Genomic DNA, 19279 nt, shown 5'->3' with positions numbered 1-19279 from the left:
TAAAAGCTAGCAAGCAGCCATCTAAGATGCATCAATTGGTTTCAACCCATCTGGAGCAAAGGAGAGTGAAGAACACCAAAAACACAAGGTAATTATGAGCCCAAGAGACAGAAAGGGCCACACACCAGAGACTGCATCAGCCTGAGACTAGAAGAACTAGACAGTGCCCAGCTACCACCGATGACTGTCCTGACAGGGAACACAACAGAGAATCCCTGATGGAGCAGGAGAACAGTGGGATACAGACCTCAAATTCTCGTAAAAAGACCAGACTTAATGGTCTGACTGAGACTGGAGGGACTCTGGAGGTCATGATCCCCAGACCCTCTGTTAGCCCAAAACTGGAACTATTCCCAAAGTCGACCCTTCAGATAGGGATTGGGCTGGACTATAAGACATAAAATGATACTGGTGAGGAGTGAGCTTCTTGGCTCAGGCAGACACATGAGACTATGTGGGCAGCTCCTGTCTGGGGGCAAGATGAGAAGGCAGAGGGTGACAGGAGCTGGTTGAATGGTCATGGGGAATACAGGGTGGAGAGGAAGAGTGTGCTGTCTCATTAGGGGGAGTGCAGCTAGGAGTACATAGCAAGGTGTGTTTAAGTTTTTGTATGAGAGACTGACTTGATTTGTCGACTTTCACTTAAAGCACAAGTAAAAGACACACAGACGTAAATGCCCAAGAAACGAGCATTTCTGTGCTTTGTTGACATTTGAACTCTTTTCTTCTCTTTTATCCCTAGGTTTGATTTTCGTGAAAATATTTGCTTCTTTTTGCACTGGATTTTTTAAACAAAATTCTTTCCAACCTCATTTCTTAAATTCCTCAATTTTAAACTTGACTGACATCAATATTCTTTTTAGAATCACGGCTAAAAAGGTCTTTTCTTCCCTGGATTCACACCCTACAGCTCTGCTGTGAAAGACGATGGCAGAATTTTTTAACGGGGAGGAGTGGAATCCCTCCTTTGGCTCCACCTGTATTCTCAGCAGTCACTTTGCCTATTTCTTTATATCCTTGAAGAAGGAAGGCATTGTCTCCCCACTTTGGGGCACCAAAACTCTGTCTCTTTTTCTTGAATCAGGAAGAAGATCTTAAAATCCAATTTGTTATCTAGAAGGAAAAAGGGATGGCTCCCCACCTCCTTCTCTTACCTGCCTATCTCTGTGTAATACCGAGGTTAATTATTTAACGCTTTACTTGGCAACTAGCTTCTTCTGAAGTTTAATTGCAAACCTCCACAGAGAACTTGATTCGTTCCTTTTAAGTGAATCCATGGCTTACAAAAGAGCAGAACATTTTCAAGAGAAAGCAAAACTATTTCACTAAAATTATCCAAAAATAAACCAAATAAATGAAGCAGAGGAAGGAAGCACTTGGAGGAGCCTACGTTTTCCTAAAGTTATTATGAAATATTGTATCTTGAGTAAACGTCTTTACCTTGTTACATGTATTTGGAGTGGCTGGCCATTGGGCAAATCCAGGCACTAGATTTACTTATAACAAGTATACCTGTAGCTCGTAAAAGCACCCTTGAGACACAGTTTGGAAATATATTGAAGGTAAAGACCTAGATTGGAAAAAAACCGAGGTAGGAAGAAAAGCCTTTAAAAGATATGAACTTAAATGCTTTCTTTGTGTCTCTACAAGCCAAATTTGCTGAATACTGTAACTGAAAGTTCTGCCACTGTACTAACAAAGTTACATTCAATAATCATCAACCAATGATGCTGAAAGTAAGGTATTCTGAAAGAAAGCAGTATCTTAAAGATGTATGCAATTTTGAGCCAAATCTATTCTTCCACATAACAGAACTTGGTATCTGAAGCAGAAAATAATATCAAAGGAATTATCATTCTATGTCCCTAGATGATTTTGTTTATTTCTATCCTCATATACATAGCTACAGCATGAAGCTGCCCCCCAGAAATTTTTTATTTGAATCTATAACTGACACTTTTATTACTTAGCTATTCAAAGCAATTATGATATGGTAATAAGCAATATTTTAAGGCATTAAAAAAAGGCAATATATTTTCATAGTATACAGAATATAAAAGCAGGAGTACAGAAATGATTCCAACATGACCTTCTTTAGTGGTTAAAAATCACTTAAGTATGATTAGTGAATCATTTGAAGACTTACCAAATCATCAATGTAAAATATAGGAAGTGAATACAGTTCATTTGCGAAAAACAAAAAACTACCTATAGATACAACACTACCACAGGGGTTACATTCAAGGCGACACGTGCATGACATGAGGAAGTGTCAGCAGTAAGGCCACTGAGAGGAGTGAGCAGTGGGGAGAGTGGACGATAAGGTCAGAGAGGTCAGCAAGGGCCAGGCCATGCATAGCTTTAGGTCACAGTTAGGAGCTTAGACTTTATCACAGAGCAATGGAAAGCTTTTGGAGGGTTTTAAGCAGAGGAGTGTCATAATCTAATTTTTTCAAAAGATCACTCTGGCGACTGGATTTTGGCATAGAGTAGAAGTAAAGAGTTCCTTGGTACTGCAAAAGGTTAACATGTTCAGCTCCTAAAAGAAAGGCTGGATGTTTGAAACCACCTAGAGCTGCCTTGGAAGAAAGGCCTGGTCATCTATTTCTGAAAAATCTGCCAATGAAAACACCATGAAGCATAGTTCTACCCTTACATACATGGTGTCGCCATGAGTTGGCCTCAACTCGGTGGCAACTGAAATGGAGAGCAGAAGTGGGAAGAGCAGTTAGGAGACTTTTCTAGTGATCTTGGCAAGAGATGATGATCCTACAAAATGAAGAGAAGTAGATGAACACAGGGTATATTTTGCAGTTGTATCAGACAGGACATGCTGATAGATTAGATGAGGGGACAAAGGCATGGGAAAACTCAAGGCTGCCTTGCTGCTGTGAACTGCAGGAGGGATAGGGTTTTTTTTTTTTTTTTTTTCAGATTGGGGTGAAGCAAGAATTCCATTTGGGGCCATATTAACTTTGAAGCGCTGTTACATACCCAAGTAGACATGTCAAGGAGGAAGTTATACAGAAGTTTGGAGCTCAGTAGAGAGGTCAGGGCTGGGTTTAAGGGCTTTTAGGTCTAAGAAAGTATTCAAATGCAGGAAGGTTTAAGGAGAAAGCAATAATAAGGACTGAGAATTATCCAGTGCTACTGTTTCAGGTAGCATAATGACTTAGAAATTTGGCGATTGTTGGGTTATTGATAATATTTAAAGCTATAAGACAGGATCAAGGTAGAGAGTGCAGCTAGAGTAAAGGGCCTAGGACCCATCCCTAGGGCACCCCACCACTGAGAGGTTGAAAAGAGAAAGCTAGCCAATGAAAGGCACATATACAGTCAAAGAATTTGGAGGGAAACCACAGAATGTGGCATTTGTGGGAGCCACAAATACACCCTGTTCAGGAAGGAAAGAATCAAATGCTGCTGAGATATCAAGCAAGATAAGGACAGAAACATGACCATTAAATGTGGTGAAAATGGCAATTATTGGTGATTCTAAGCAGAATGGTTGTAGGGAGTGCTGAGAATGGAAACCTACTTAGAGTCAGCTGAGGAAAGAATGGATGTGACCATGTTACGGCAGTGATTCTGGTTGCTGTGAAGGGTAGAGAAAAATGGGGTAGAACTTGGAGGGGAATATAAAGTCAAGTGAAATACTAGGAGATATGAATGTATGTGAAACTGATCTATTGGAAAAGAAGAAACTGATGATTTAGGAGGAAAATATGTTTAAATGCAGAAGACCGTCTTTGAGGAGATGAGTAGGAATGATATCCACAGCAAAAGTAGAAGGCCTATCCTTAGACAAGAACAGAAACTCTTCAATGATTGCAACAGGAGGAAAGTCACATAGTGTGAATGTTCGTGTAAGAAGGTTGGTATATTTTGGGGTAGATGATAAGGGATTATTTTGACAAAGAGCACTGCATACTATGGGATGTCAAAGTTGTTGTTGTTAGGTGCCATTGAGTTGGTTGCGACTCACAGCATCCCTATGTATAGTAGAATGAAACATGCCCAGTCCTGAGCATCCTCACAATGTTTCAGCCCATTGTTGCAGTCATTTTGTCAATCCATCTCATTGAGGGCCTTCCTTTTTTTCACTGACCCTCGACTTTACAAGCATGACATCCTTCTCCATGGACCAATACCTCCTGATAACACGTCCAAAGGACATGAGACGGTGTCTCTCCATCTTCACTTCTAGGGAGCATTCTGGCTATACTTCTTCCAAACGAGATTTACTCATTCTTCTGGCATCCCATGGTATATTCAATATTCTTCACCAACACCCTAATTCAAAGGCATCAGTTCTTCTTTGGTCTTCCTTATTCATTGTACAGCTTTTGCATGCATGTGTGTAGATTGAAAATACCATGTTTTGGGTAAGGTACACCTTAATCCTCAAAGTGACATCTTTGCTTTTTAACACTTTAAAGAGGTCTTTTTCAGCAGCTTTGCCCAATGCAACGTGTCATTTCATTTCTCGACTATTGCTTCCATGGGTTTTGATTATGGGTCCAAGTGAAATGAAATCCTTGACAACTTCAACATTTTCTCATTTATCATGATGTTGTTTATTGGACCAGTTGTGAGGATTTTTATTTTCTTCATGTTGAGGTGTAATCCATACTGAAGGCTGTAGTCTTTGATCTTCATCAAGAAGTCCTTCAAGTCCTCTTCGCTTTCAGCAAGCAAGGTTCTGTCATCTGCATATCAAAGGTAATGTAAACAAATTGTACTAAGAATTCAAGTGCAGGACTTTAAGGAGAATGCAATAGTAAGGACTGAGAATTATCATATGCTACTCTTTTCTGTTCACTATTCATCTGTCATTTTGTTGTACAGGAAAATTGGAAGTTGTCAAAAATAAAATGGAATGCTGAAAATACATATCCTAGGTATTAATGAGCTGAAATGAGCTGGTATTGGCCATTTTGAACTGGACAATAATATGGTCTACTTTAATGGGAATGACAAACTGAATGTTAAATGTCACATTCATTATCAAAAAGAACAATTCAAGATCTACCCTGAAGTACAACCCTATCAGTGATAATATCCACAAGCCTACAAAGAAGACCAGTTATATGACCATTATTCAAATTTATGTACCAACTACTAATGCTAAAGATGAAGAAATTAAGATTTTTATCAACTTCTGCAGTCTGAAATTGGTCAAACATGCAAGCAAGATGCATTGATAATTACTGGTGATTGGTGTGCCAAAGTTAGAAAGTAAGGAGGATCAGTGTTTGGAAAACATGACCTTGGTGACAGAAACGATGCCAGAGATCAAATCTTAGAATTGCAAGACCAACGACCTAGTCATTGGAAATACCTTTTTCCAACAACTGTTTGGTGACTTTACACATTGCCTCACCGGATGAAATACACAGGAATCAAATCAACTACATCTGTGGAAACAGACAATGGGGAAGCTCAATATCATCAGTCAGAACTAGACCAGGGTCCGATTGCAGAATAAATTATCAACTGCTTATATGCAAGTTCAACTTGAAGCTGAAGAAAATTAGAACAAGTCCATGAAAGCCAAAGTATGACCTTGAGTATATTCCACCTGAATTTAGAGACCACCTCAAGTTTTTTTTTTTTCCCAAGGATAGAGCTGATGCATTTAACACAAATGACCAAATGTAACCTGACCCTACGAATGCCAGTGAATTTCCATTAGTCCTTAAACTAGCCTAAGCCAGATTTGGCCCACCTCACATTCACAGAAGGGCTAGCTGTGACCACCAACTGACAAAGCAACAAGTGGAATGAACCAGAAGGAAAATCAGCACCCAGACCCTATTCCTAAGCGAGAGGTCCAACCAGAACCATGTCACCTTCTGTTTCCTGGCTGCCTTCTAGAATTTCCCCCTCTCCAGTATGGCTGCATGGGTACCATTTTGCTGCCCAAATCACATATAAGCCCTGCTTTCCCGTAGCTCGTGAAGCCAGATCTGAGGTACTTCCTCTCAGCTCCTTGCTCTGCACATTGCAACAGAGCTACTTTCTCTTTCTCAAAGACTGGTATCCAGAAAATTGGCAAGTCTGAGCTTGCCAGACAAGGACCCACCTTCTAGGTTTCGGTAAAACAAAGATCAGACAAGTTGTGGGATGGCATCAAAGACCTCATACACGAAGAAAAAAAAAAAAGGTCATTGCAAAGACAGGAAAGAAAGAAAAGTCCAAAATGGGTATCAGAAGAGCCTCTGAAACTTGCTTTTGAGGGTAGGGTAGCTAATCAAATGGAAGAAATGATGAAGTAAAATAGCTGAATAGAAGGTTTCAAAGGGCAGCTTGAAAAGACAAAGTAAAGCATTATAAAGAAATGCACAAAGATCTGGAGTTAGAAAACCAAAGGGGAAGAACATGGTCAACATTTCTCAAGCTGAAAGAACTGAAGAAAAAATTCAAGCCTTGAGTTGCAATTTTGAAGGATCCTATATTTTTTTTATAGGCAAAATGGGGCCTTGGTGGTGCAGTGGTTAAGTGTTTGTCTCCTAACCAAAAGGTCGGCTGCTCAAATCCACTAGGTGCTTCTTGAAAACCCTATGGGGCAGTTCTACTCTGTCCTATAGGGTTGCTATGAGTCGGAATCGACTCAAAGGCAAAGGATTTGGTTTGGGTTTTTCAATGAGCAAAATATTGAATGACGTAGGAAACATCAAAAGAAGATGGAAGGAATACAGAGTCACTGAACCAAAAAGAATTGGTCGATATTCAATCATTTCAGGAGGTAGCATATGATCAAGGACCGATGGTATTGAAGGAATAAGTCCAAGCTGCACTGATGGCATTGGCAAAAAACAAGGCTCCAGGAATTGATGGAATACCAGTTGAGGTGTTTCAACAAATGGATGCAACGTTGGAAGTGCTCACTTGTCTATGCCAAAAAATTTGGAAGACAGTTACCTGGCCAACTGACTGGAAGATTTTCCATATTTGTGCCTATTCCAAAGAAAGGTGATCAAACAAAATGCAGAAATTATTGAACAATTTCATTAATATAACATGCAAATAAAATGTTTTCTGAAGATAATTCACAATCAATTGCAGCAGTACAAGCCTAATTCAGAAAAGGACATCGATGAAGGGGTACCATTGCTGATGTCAGGTGGACCTTGGCTGAAAACAGAGAATATCAGAAAGATGTTTACCTGTGTTTTATGGACTATGCAAAGACATTTGTCTCTGTGGATCATAGAAAATTATGGATAACATTGTGAAGAATGGGAATTCCAGAAGATTTAATTGTGCTCATACAAAACCTGTACATAGACCAAGAGGCAGTCATTCGAATCAAACAAGGGGATATTTCATGGTTCAAAACCAGGAAAGGTGTGTGTCAGGGTTGTGTCCTTTCACCATACTTATTCAATCTGTATGCTAAGCAAATAATCCGATAAGTTGGACTATATGAAGAAGAACACAGCATCAAGATTGGACGAAGACTCATTAACAACTTGCGATACCCAGATGACACAACCTTGCTTGCTGAAAGCGAAGAGGACTTGAAGCACTTTTTAAGGAAGATCGAAGACTACAGCCTTCAGAATAGATTACACCTCAACATAAAGTAAACAAAAACCCTCACAACTGGGCCAATAAGCAACATCATGATAAGTGGAGAAAAGATTGAAGTTGTAAGGATTTCATTTCACTTGAATCCACAACCAATATCCATGGAAGCAGCAGTGAAGAAATCAAACAATGCATTATAATGGGCAAGTCTGGTGCAAAAGACCTCTCTAAAGTGTTAAAAAGCAAAGACGTCAGTTTAAGGACTAAGGTGCACCTGACCCAAGCCATGGTATTTGCAGTCACCTCATATGCATGCGAAAGCTGGATAATGAATAAAGAATACTGAAGAAGAATTTATGCCTTTGAATCATGGTGCTGGTGAAGAATATTGAATATACCATGGACTGCCAGAACGAACAAATCTGTTTTGGAAGAAGAACAGCCAGAATGCTCCTTAGAAGCAAGGATGGCGAGACTGTGTCTTACATACTTTGGACATGTTGTGAGAAGGGATCAGTCTCTGGAGAAGGACATCATGCTTGGCAAAGTAGAGGATCAGTGAAAAAGAGGAAGACCCTCAATGAGATGGATTGACAAAGTGGCTGCAACAATGGGCTGAAATATTGTGAGGATGGCTCAGGACTGGGCATGTTTCGTTCTGTTGTACATCGGGTCACTGTGAGTTGCAACCAACTCGATGGCACCTGATAACAACTTTCTGTAGCAGTATGATGAGCGTGAATATATTCGAGTATGTAAGTATATTTATTACCATCTTAGGAAAGAAGAATAAGGCAGTAGAGAGATAGATTTCAGGGTACATATCAGATATTGCTTTTGCCTGATAGATGATTTGGTTCTTCAAATTCTTCCAATCACATTCTTATACACTAAGGATCTTTGATTTATCAGTTTGATTATTTTACAATGCGACCAAACAGGGAGCCAAGCTCCAGTTCTGTCTTTCCCAACAATCTTCTTCCTACCATCCCAGTCTTCTCTGACTTCCTGTAGACCTCTGGGCTATACCTCACAGTACAATTGGCACTTATACATTCCATATTTACTTCCTGCTCATGGGTCTTATTGTCTCTAACAGATGTAAAGTTTCTAGGATGAGGCCAACTATTTTACAATAAAATATCATTCTCTCATCCACTGTAAAAAAAACTAGTATTAGATATAAAGTAGGTACTTAATAAATGCTTGTTGACCAATTTATCTTTTTAGAATTGAATGGCTAATAAAAAGTTTTATGTGGCAATTTACTTGGCTAAAGAATATGTGTAATTCTTCATGGCACCTGCTGGGCATTGCCGGGAGAGGCTGAAATCATTCATCAATTTTCTCCTTTATATGCTATTCAATTAGTTTGTCTGGGGCGAGTTCTAGAAGGTATATCAATCAAAAGCTTAATAGTAAGCTGAGTACAAGCTATCTTCAAACTGTTTTGCATCTACTATCTCAGAGAAAGGGCTTGGGTCTAAGAAAGTATTCAGGTGCGGGAAGCTTTAAGGAGAATGTAATAATAAGGAGTGAGAATTAGCATGTGCTACTTACTGTTTTCTGTAGCATAATGATGAATTTGAAATCAATTTGGTAACATTCTTACTAAGAGAATGCTCACCACCATGGCTTATTTTGAATTGTGTGAGACAAAATTTTTCTTCATTCCGACTAAAAGCTTAGGTGTCCGCATGGCTTTAGTATACGAATTGCTAGTTTGTTAAATTATGTAAAGCATAAGTTTAATTCCTAATTCTTAAGCCAATTAAAGATACATAATTGGATATCATTATATTTCAATCAGAATGCAAATATTGCTGATATATATTCTTCTCTTAAGAGCAACGATACCATCATACAATATTAATTTTATCCAACAGGTTACCATAGAAAGTCCATGAATTAACAATCGGAAGAACGTTTAACCAAAGATCCCAGGTACTGCATAGCCTATAGAGCAAAGATAATATTGAATAAAATGAAATACCTGGAGAGATTTAGAATTTTGGAACATATGAAACCTATATCAAAAATATCATCAGGTATGCTCTAAGTGGGACCCATGGCATTAGACAATACCCATAGGTAGACTCTTTTTAAAGGTTTTGCTGCATGAAGTATTTTAATTGAATCATTTAGTGACTTCAATAAAACACATATGCATTTATAGATTTCCATTTTTTCAATGCTTACATGTAAACACCTGATGATAACAAAGTCATGTAGTCTTTAAGTAAGAAATGTTAAACCTACAACACGGAGCATGTAATTAATTGTACATCTGAAGATGGTTGAAATGACAAAAAAAAAAGTTAAGCCCATTGATTATTATCCTACATCTGTGTTCATTTCTCACTAACCAACATGGATTTTTATATTGTTTTTATTCACTGTGTAAATCAGGTTCTAGCTAGTGACAAAATGACAAAGTTTACATTGTTTGCTTAAAAAATAAACCAAGATTATTAAGAATTATCTTTAAATTAGCCACTCAACTATAAATGATTGATTCTTTTTGTGAGTTCCTGGGGGTGGTGAAGGGGGGATAGTCAGTTAAGGATTTTTCAAAAATCACTAGGGAAAACGATAGCTATACTAATCTTTCTCTAAAAGCTTTTTTGTCCCCTATGGAGGCAACGTGCCTTAAAGTGGAGGCTAATAAGCAATTAATGGCACAGACTTAACTAAAATCTTGCAAATATGATAGCATAATATCTTGGTAAATATGAGAATTTGAGAGCCATAAAATTAAGACTTTGATATGTGTAAGATCAATAGACACCTAATCACTATTTACTATGAGTTTTAATTTTTAAATGCCATGTTATAGCAAAAAGTGGACTGCACAGGAAAACTGAAATCTCAATAAAGAATCAAGACAAAAGAAACAAACTTTATATTAAAATACCTTTAAGAGGTTATACTTACCCAGCAACCTCTTCTTTTGACAATCCTTTGAAATTCACCTCCAGATAATGATCTATGTCATCTTTTTCTTTGATCAATTGAGCCCTAAATGAAATGGAAAGAAATAATAAAGCACTGCGTTATCAAGTTGAAAAGCTAAAAAAACATGAAATGCCACTAGGATAACAGAAATATTCAGGATATGATACCATATATAATAAATGTTCTGTACAATTTTTTTTTTTTTTACTAGTTATAGAGTTAGACAGTTGACTGATAATTTCAAAACTGTAATTTTCCTGAATGGAAAAAGAAAGGAAAGAATATTAAACTCAGTGTGTAAACTAATAAAACACCAACACATTTAAGCAATCTGCACCCTTCTATATACTGACTTTTATCCTCAAAGCTTATAAGGTCTTCCATTTGCTTGCTTCGTTTCGCAGCTTAACTTTCCAACTACAGAAGTCATATTTTGTTTGAAACAGGATCTGGAACTAAGAACACCTATTAGATAAATATTAAAATTCATTTGTTCCAAACATTAACAAATTTTTCTCTGAAATACTATTTGAGTAGCTTTTATCACACATAAAACTCAAACTACCATTAAAAGTTTAAGGTGCAAAATGATTTCAAAGACTTTACTGAGAAATTGATCATATTTGTAGCATATCTCATAACCATGAGAATATAGGACTAAGGAAATATCTATTTTTCTCAGAAGTGATAAGAAAATGTTGATACAAAAATTTACCTTAAATGGTTATGAATAAAATGTTTTCTTGGCTAAAATGAATACAAGAAAAAAGCTTTCTTTAAAATTCATCTGGTTTTGAGGGATATGAGATAGAGCTATGTTTTTGTTCACCTTGAAAATAAAATGTAATCTCAATCATTAAAAAAGACAGAAAGAGCAGGCTTTCTTAGGCTTAGTAAATATTTCACATTATCCATAGGTAAAATGGAAAATAAACATAAATATGTGTGTATAGACATATGTGTGTGTGTATATACATATATATATACACACACACACATCCACATATATATATATATAAGAATTATGCACCTTTTGAAAGATTCCTTGGCCACAGAAAAAAGAAAATTTTGATTTTCTGCTTTAAAAGAACTTTTATGTTAGTTAATCTGAATGTATTTCTTTTGGGGGCTTTGGTCTTTCCCAGAAATACCCAAAACTAGGTATGATCCTTTTCAGAACCAAGAGTCTTTAATACTTTGATCATTACGCCCTGCAGGAACTGAAAGGAATGCGTATAAGGAAAATAATCAAACCTACAGATACAAATTATCTGTACTAATAAATAATATTTGTATCTCTAAAAATAAAAAATATTCCTAAAACTCCTGCTTTTTATTCTCTATGTCTACGCATTTATAAGAGAAAAAGTATCCCTGAAGCACTGTGGGAACCATGATACAGTAACTAGAATAGGACATGAAATGATCAAATGAGCATTGGTTTGATAAATGTTATTAGTATTTGAATGAGGCTCTTCAATCTTTTCGAAACATCAAATATGAATATTCAGAATATAATAATATACTTTTATCTTTTCCTTAAACACAATTTTATTTTCTGAGATTTGCTACTGACATTTCTTAGCTGCAGGAAATTCATTCTGTAGGGAAAGAGAGAAAAACAAGGGTCACGTACCTTGGGAGGGTTTTGGGGACGCATGGCAGCTTCTGTCGAGCTAAGGACGTAAGCTTTGGGCGTGTCAGGGGCAGTGGGGGCAAGGTGGTCATTACGGACTACAAAAAAAAAAATAGAAACAGTATTTTAAAAAAATACATCTTTGAAAGGATCCTTTAAGACGTTATTAGAGACCCGCAGTGTGTCACAGGAGCTGAGAATCCTGCGTGTGTAGAGCTCTAGCTGTTATCCAGGAACGTTACTTAGTGCGTGGATTCTGCAGGTGTCTTCTCTCATTATTTTCTTCTGTGTTTGCCTTTTGGCCAATTTATAACTTGTCTGTATCCCCACCACGAAGTGGATAGAGGGAATGATCTGATAAATGAATTCAAGAGTCAGAAAATTGGCAGCTTTGGTAAGAATTTTGTTAAGGGACATGGCTGCAATTAAAGCATCAAGATTACTGGAACGACTCCAGATTTCAAATGTCTGTGCTTTGCTTTCTTGTTACAATCAAGAATTTAAAATTGCTCATGCTTTGCTGTTTTCTAAAAATTTTATCGCTCACAAACAACGACTTTGCCTTAGTTGTGACAGACGCTAAGAACAACTCTCAGGGAGACAGCTGCCCTGAGAGAGTACACAGCTACAAGAGCGTAACAAATCACTTCAAAATGCAGTGACTTAAAAAAGATTGTTTAAAACAATGATCGTTTTATTATCTCTTGCAGTCATTTTGGGTCAGGGATTTGGGTAGGGCACAATGGTGATGACTTTTCTCTGTTCCACAACAACCTGGGCCTCTGCTGGAAAGACTCAAAGGTTGCAGGGAAGAGTTACTGTCCTGGTAGCAACTCAACGGTGGGGGGCAGGAATTACCTGAGGCATCATCACCCACACATCTGGTGGCTGATGCAGACTACTGGCTGAGGCCTCAACTGGGGCCGTCTGGGAACACATACATGTGACCTCCTCACATGACCTGAGCTTCCCCAGAGCATGGCAGCTTCAGACTTCTTATGTGGGAAAGCAACTATCTCAAAGAAAAGCCAGGTAGAAGCAGTGTACCCTTTTAGGGCCTGACCTCAAATGTTACCTAGTGTCACTTCTGCTGTGATTACAGTCCTGTCCACCTACTGACGTTTCAGAGTCACGTTGTAAGAAGAGGATGTGAAATGGGAGACATTGTTGTGGCCATCTTTTGAAAATACAGTCTGCCACAGTGGGGGAAAGTAAGCAAGCAATAATACAGGTGGGCCTATGAAATCAAGTTATCTAAACCTTATTCCAAAGAGGAAGAAGTGTGGATATGGTTTCTGTGGACTTTAAATAGACAATGTGTCACATGTTGCTACGGTTCTTGGATGCAAAAGAACTCAGAGTTCTATTGTTAAAAAGAGAGACATCCAAAAGATCAAGGCTTCCTGATTTCACAGTCACTATTCCCACCACCTTTGACCTCTACCTTTAGCCCCACCAAGCAACTAGAAGGCTTGTCTCAGGTTTTAAATTCTCTCCCTCCAGCATTTACTGCTTGTGTGACCTAAGATAAATCACAATCAATCCGGGCCTTCAAGATATTCAACAGGTATTTATTGAGCTACTACTTGGTGCCATACATTGTTCCAGGTGCTGGAGATACAGCAGTGAACAAAAAGGCAAAAATCTATGACCTCCTGGAGTTTACATTTGAGGAGCGGATGTGGGGAAAAAAAAGGTAATACACAAGCAAAATATATAGACTGTAGGATGATGATAAGATCTACAGCAAAAAATAAAGCAGGGAACTGGAAACTACCCAGATGCTCACCAGTAGGGAAGGAACAAATAAGAGCAGAAGGAGATGAGGTCGACAAAGCTAAGGAGAAATTCAGTGGTGTCAGGCCTTGCAGGTTACTGTAAAAATGGTGTTTTTTACTCAAAAAGGTCATTCTGGCTTCTCTTTTAAGATTAGACTGCAGTGGGGTAAAGGACAGACAGCAGAGAGGCCACCCGGGAGGCTACTGTGAAATCTGAGTGAGAAATGATGGTAGTTTAGGTAGAGACTGAGGTGGAGAGAGGTGGTCTGACCCAAGATAGAGTAGAGTGTTGAGACATAAGATAGAGTAGAACTGAGAGAGAGAGGAGAGAAGAGGAGAGAGAAGGAAAGGGGAGGACAGGGGAGGGGAGAGGAGGGAAGGGGAGGAGAGACTTGAAGGAAAACCTTTTGAAGTTCAGTGTAGAAATGGGCAGTATTGTGTTTCTGAAAAATATTCTTTTATATAATATTTTATACAATTAAACACAAAATTCTAATGCAGATCAGTTTTTTTTTAAAGATAATAAAACAAGTTGCCACGGAGTCTTCTACAACTCCTGGCAAGCCCATGTGTAGCAGAGTAGAACTGTGCTCCTTAGGGTTTTCGATGGCTGATTTTTTGGAAGCAGACCACTAAGACTTTCTTTTGAGGTGCCTGTGCCTGGACTTGAACCTCCAACCTTTCAGTTAGCAGTCAAGCACATTAACTCTTTACACCACCCAGAGACACCTTTTAGATACAACGCTGTGTTGTGTGCCGTCAAGTCAATTCCAACTCATAGCGACCCTGTAGGACAGAGTAGAACTGCCCCATAGGGTTTCCAAGGCTGTAATCTTTATGGGAGCAGATCACCACATCTTTCTCCTGTGGAGCTGATGGCGATTTCAACTGGCGATCTTTCAGTTAGCTGCTGAGCTGTTTAACCATTGTGCTACCAGGGCTCCTTTTAGATATAATAGAATCTTTTTTTTTTTTTTTTAATATTATCCAAATTCTTATGATAAGATCTATGGAACATAATGTCCACTTATTTTTATATGATAATAACAAAAGTGCCTAGTCTAAACAGCAAGTGTTAGTCCTCTCCTCTACAGAAAACATTAGAAACATTTTGTATTATACTCCATAACTTCATAAAAAAGTGACTTAACTCTTTTCTAATCAGATGTTATATTAGACTTGGATAGCCTGAGCTTACCAAAGAATGGCAAAATTATGCAGCACATGTAGTAAGAACTTACGACCAACACAGGGTTAGGCCCATGTACAGGTTTCAAGGAACAACCAAGATTCCCCAAACCCACCTCCCATGAACCCACTTCAGTGAAGCTGCGAAGACTGTGTTCAAGACTCCGGCTGTTACAGAGACAGTCTGGGCCATCTCAGTTTTTTATCTGGACTTGTCTAGACCTAGTGAATTTCAAAAGGGAGAGGAAAAAACAACCACTTCACTTGCTTCAGTCCTTGTATTTCATGCTCTGTGAATTAAAACTCTGTTCTGAGAGCCCCAGGGCAAGGGGCAATGGGCCCATTGGGGGCCTCGGTGACCTCACCGAGGAGCTTCGAAATGAGCAAACAGTACTTGCAATTTCTCCACATACTCAAAGTCCCAGCTACTTGCAGACAGACAAAGGAACTGGGCCCCAGAAACTCTGATCCAATCTGCCTGTTCCATCAAGGGATGTATGTTGTTGGTAGTTGCAGTCAAGTCAATTTTGACTCATGGCAAACCCATGTGTGCAGACCGAACTGCTCCAAAGAGTTTTCAAGGCTGTGGCCTTTAGGAAGCAGATCGTCAGGGCTGTCTTCCAAGATACCTGGGTGGGTCTGAACTGCCACCTTTTTGCCAAGTAGTTGAATGGGTTAACTGTGTGCGCCACCCAGGGTCTTCTTAAGGTACATATATGCCCTGTCAAAGTTGCCCTACTGGTATGCTATATAAAATTTATCCTGTTTGATGTTTATCTGGGATAGACAATTTTTGCTAGAAACTGAAATTATCTAACGAAATTGATTACAAATACTATACAGAGAGATGTCTTCTTTGCCACACACATCAACCGTGATTTTTTTTTTCAAATTCTCAGTCAATGTTTCCTACCATGAAAGTTTCAGCTGCCACTTCCTTCATTTTGCTATCCTCTGATCTAAGAACATTAGCAGCAGGAGCACCTTTACTCTTAAATTTAGTTTAATGTAAGTATTGCAAGCCCCGCTGGCAAGCCTCAAGGCACACACTCTGAATGGGGGGCAGTCAGCGCTGAACGATAAAGTGAGGAAAAAGTTATTAACTGAATGTGGGGGCAAAAAGATCCCTCAGCTGATCTGTGTTGGAAAGTCTGAGCTCAGATTTAGGGTGGAGCTTGAGCAAGCTCTCTCCTTGTTCTAAATCCCATATCCCACCTTTTTGTGCCTGTCGGGAAAAGGTATTTTGTTCTACACAATCCGTGCATGGCTGCATAGGGGTATTTCGTTTTATGCAATAGATAATGTGTGAGCTGAAATTTATGACAACTAATACTTGAAATACATCAAATATTTAAAGGGATCATATAACAAAGTTATTTTCTCATCTGTTTATGCTGATTTCTTTTTCTTTTAAGTAGGAAGCAGGTGTATTCTAGCATGTAGAAGCAGCCGAGGAGAAACCAAGCAGGAAAAAAAATATATAAGTAATGTTTAGGGTCCTGCCACTTTAGGCTTAAACTATACACACACAGTGAAGGACGTCTTTTGCTCTTGTTAGTAGGAGTTGCATCGCTTTTTTTTTTTTTTTCTGAGTTGGCCAGATGATGCTCCCAGCTTCTACGTGAGCTCCAACTAAGACTTAAGCATGAGGAATGGGACTAGTGGTATTGGGTGACTGGCACAGGCCTGTAGCAAAAACAGCACACCTCATCCTTAACAGTTGAACCTCCTCAGGTTCTTCTAGTTCAACATCACAGAGGAAAACACACAAGACAGGTGTGACTGCAAGAAGGGGAACTGCTCAAGTTCAGGTGAGTTAGAGAGAAAGAGAATGAGATACCTTTCTGGCTGGTACCAAAACAATTTTAGCCCCCGGGGCTCAGGCTGATGCAGCCTGTTAGGAGGACCCAGAGGCAGCTCCCCCAGTGCCAGTAGTGGGGGGCACTACATGTGGCACCACGGGTGCTGAGACGAAGATGAAAAGACTGCCTGCAGCCATTCCACAGTTGGCATTAAGAAGAGATTTGGTGGATTCTTTGATCTGCTGGTTGGCTTTTGTATCACACTTACAGTCTTTCTAAGTTTGGCCCTCACATGCAAAGACAAATGAGAATGTAGAAACACAGGAGGAAAGGTTTTAGAGTGTTGGGTCAGACTGACTGTGTCCCACGGTGTGAGTTTAAATTTCTGGCCCCCAAGTAAAATTCTTCTAAGAGGACCCCTCCTGCCCACCGTCCCCAGAGATAACCTCATCAGGAAACACAAAGGAAGGTAGGCGGGCGGGTGGCTAGCACTGTGCAGACAGGGGCTACTGGAACAGCAACTATGTCTGAGATGGACCACTGTCTCCAGGGTTCAAGCGCTTTGGGGCAACTACCACTAATTTATTAAAGCTAAGATGTGAGAAATAAACCATAGCAAGCCAATGTATTATGTCATTAAGAGTGTTCAAAATAAATATGATTGTACCATCACCAGCACAAAGTTATAAGAATTAGAACTTCATATGATCACAAGCTCTTTTACTATGAAAGTTTACATAAAACTACAGAGCAAATACAACATATTTATACTCCTAAAAAGAGCAAGAAAAAAAAAAAAGCACAGACACACACATTTTAAACAAATAATTTTAAAGAGTTGCTAAGCAATGTGTGTCCCATGCGTCAGAATTTTTGGCTATTTCTAGCACCCTGTGGTGGGTAATTAACTAGGTTACTAAAAAGAATACATAGAAATCACACACTTCCTACCAACTGACATTTAATGATTACATTAAAAAAAAAAAAGCTAAAGCAGAAAGAATTTGAAGGTAGATTGGAGCTTACTGCAAAATATCTCTCCAATCTGAAAAGATTTCAGTCTGAAAATAAGGGAAGCAAAGAATAACACCGAAGGACAGAAGAACAAGCCAAAAACCAGTCAATAGGATAACCCCAGTCCACAGAATAAGATTGGCATTGATGCCTCTGTGGTGTTGGTCTTCAACTCTGAGAAGGTTCAACTGTTAATCATCTTCAAATGATTCATACAACAAATACCAAATACTTCTTATGTGTTTAGTGTAGACTCTACTAAAAAAGAAAAACAAAAAAACTAGAGAAGAGAATCATGAATGAAATGCCAATACACCTGACATATGTGTATGTATTTATATATTTCAACACAGATGTGACATTTGGGGACAAATATTTGCTCTCTCAAATTTATGAGAGGTGGAGTCAGTAGGCTTTATCTTCACCAAAATCGAGGGCCTCTCAGTTCCCTTTCTGTTCCTGCCTAGCTATAAACCAGAATAATCTACTTGTTCCAGGGCCTGCTTATTTTTCCAATGGCTTCAGATGGTCAAGTGAAATGGGGGACAAGAACAGCTCTTTTCCCTCCTCCTCCTCCTCCTTCTGTTTCTTTTGTTTGGGAAAAGCGAGGGGCTCAGGTCATTAAAGCTTGAGAACAAGGGTCTGTGGACTGGTAGAGGAAGGGCTGTAGGGGACCAGGAAAGAGGAAAATTCTGCCTGGAAGAACAGCCCGCCTCTCTGAGGGGCTGTGAAAATTCTGCCCCCAGTCTCCTCCCCGCCGTCACGAACCTCGGTGGACTGGCTCTTGGGGAACAACTCCGGTGTTCCCTTCGGCTGAAGTGTCCCCCGCCGGTGTCAGGTGCTCGGCTCCGCGCTGCCCACTCCTCCCACGGTTGTTCTAGGCCTGACACCACCGACGCCTAGAGAAGAGACGCTGAGCGCGTCTCCAGGGAAACAGGGGGCGGGGCGAGGGCGGGTTTAGGCTAATCAGGGCTCTGGTTGGGGCAGCTCCCAGGTGCTGCGGGTACGGGGGTGGGGCTCGATGAAGCTGCCGGGCTCAGGCCTGCAGGCTGGGAAGCTTTTGCAGGGGGACTGCTTTGAAGACAGAAGGCTGTCAGAAATTAGCTTGGCTAACTAGAGGGCTGCGAATTTGCCGCCCATTTCCTTTCTGGCACTTCATTTTCAGTATTTTGCAATGTCTCCCTGTTGTCCACGGGATTGATGGAAAAATGCTTAGCTTGACGTCTGTGGCCCCCCAGCCAGATAAGTCCTTCTTTTCCCTCTTCCTCGGACTCTGTTGCAGTTAGAACCATCTGTTCCCTGCCCAATACCAATGCCTTTAAAAGCCCAAGCCTGTCTCTGGAAAGATAATTCAGTTCTGAGTCGTGGTCAGC

At 39.5% G+C, this 19279-nt stretch overlaps 1 protein-coding gene across 1 annotated transcript in view; it reads right to left on the bottom strand.

Moving 5' to 3' along the window:
* Positions 1-18791, bottom strand: part of TTC29 (tetratricopeptide repeat domain 29) — a 301390-nt gene extending 282599 nt beyond the window's left edge. Inside the window, exons 1-3 of the mRNA XM_049905435.1 lie at positions 18675-18791; positions 12125-12222; positions 10468-10551 (exon numbers count right to left, since the gene is read on the bottom strand). Of these exons, the coding sequence (XP_049761392.1) occupies positions 10468-10551; positions 12125-12216 (176 nt within the window). The 5' untranslated portion in view covers positions 12217-12222; positions 18675-18791. The remainder of the gene's footprint in view (positions 1-10467; positions 10552-12124; positions 12223-18674) is intronic.
* Positions 18792-19279: the final 488 nt, after the last annotated feature.

Source organism: Elephas maximus, chromosome 13 (assembly GCF_024166365.1).
Source record: "Elephas maximus indicus isolate mEleMax1 chromosome 13, mEleMax1 primary haplotype, whole genome shotgun sequence".
Classification (NCBI taxonomy): Eukaryota; Metazoa; Chordata; class Mammalia; order Proboscidea; family Elephantidae; genus Elephas; species Elephas maximus.
The sequence above is the reverse complement of the archived record's forward strand: the minus strand, read 5'-3'. Positions and strand labels throughout refer to the sequence as shown.